Below are 251 nucleotides of genomic sequence, written 5' to 3'. Positions count from 1 at the left end.
GCTGGCTTCTAGACAAGCCCACAGCAGAGCACCACTGCTCCCCAGCACTGCCACTCACTGTGGTACCCAGAATGACAAAGCTGTGCGCGTCCCCGTGCCGCTGCCGGAACTCCAGCATCTCCTGCAAGGGGAACTCTGAGCACACGTCTGCGTTGAGGACAAAGAAGGCCTCAGCACCACCTGCCAGGATCTGGTCTCGGAAGTGATAGATGCCACCACCGGTGCCCAGTGCTGCGTACTCCTGGAGATAC

The 251-nt window shown here is 60.2% G+C and overlaps 1 protein-coding gene across 1 annotated transcript in view; it reads right to left on the bottom strand.

Annotated features, from left to right (window-relative positions):
- GMPPA (GDP-mannose pyrophosphorylase A) overlaps positions 1-244 on the bottom strand; it is a gene marked incomplete at both ends in the record, with an annotated part of 1,769 nt that extends 1,525 nt beyond the window's left edge. Inside the window, one exon of the mRNA XM_010169670.1 lies at positions 59-244. Coding sequence (XP_010167972.1) covers positions 59-244 — 186 coding nt within the window. The remainder of the gene's footprint in view (positions 1-58) is intronic.
- Positions 245-251: the final 7 nt, after the last annotated feature.

Source organism: Antrostomus carolinensis, unplaced genomic scaffold (genome assembly GCF_000700745.2).
Source record: "Antrostomus carolinensis isolate BGI_N321 unplaced genomic scaffold, ASM70074v2 scaffold49726, whole genome shotgun sequence".
NCBI classification, from domain to species: domain Eukaryota; kingdom Metazoa; phylum Chordata; class Aves; order Caprimulgiformes; family Caprimulgidae; genus Antrostomus; species Antrostomus carolinensis.
The sequence above is the reverse complement of the archived record's forward strand: the minus strand, read 5'-3'. Positions and strand labels throughout refer to the sequence as shown.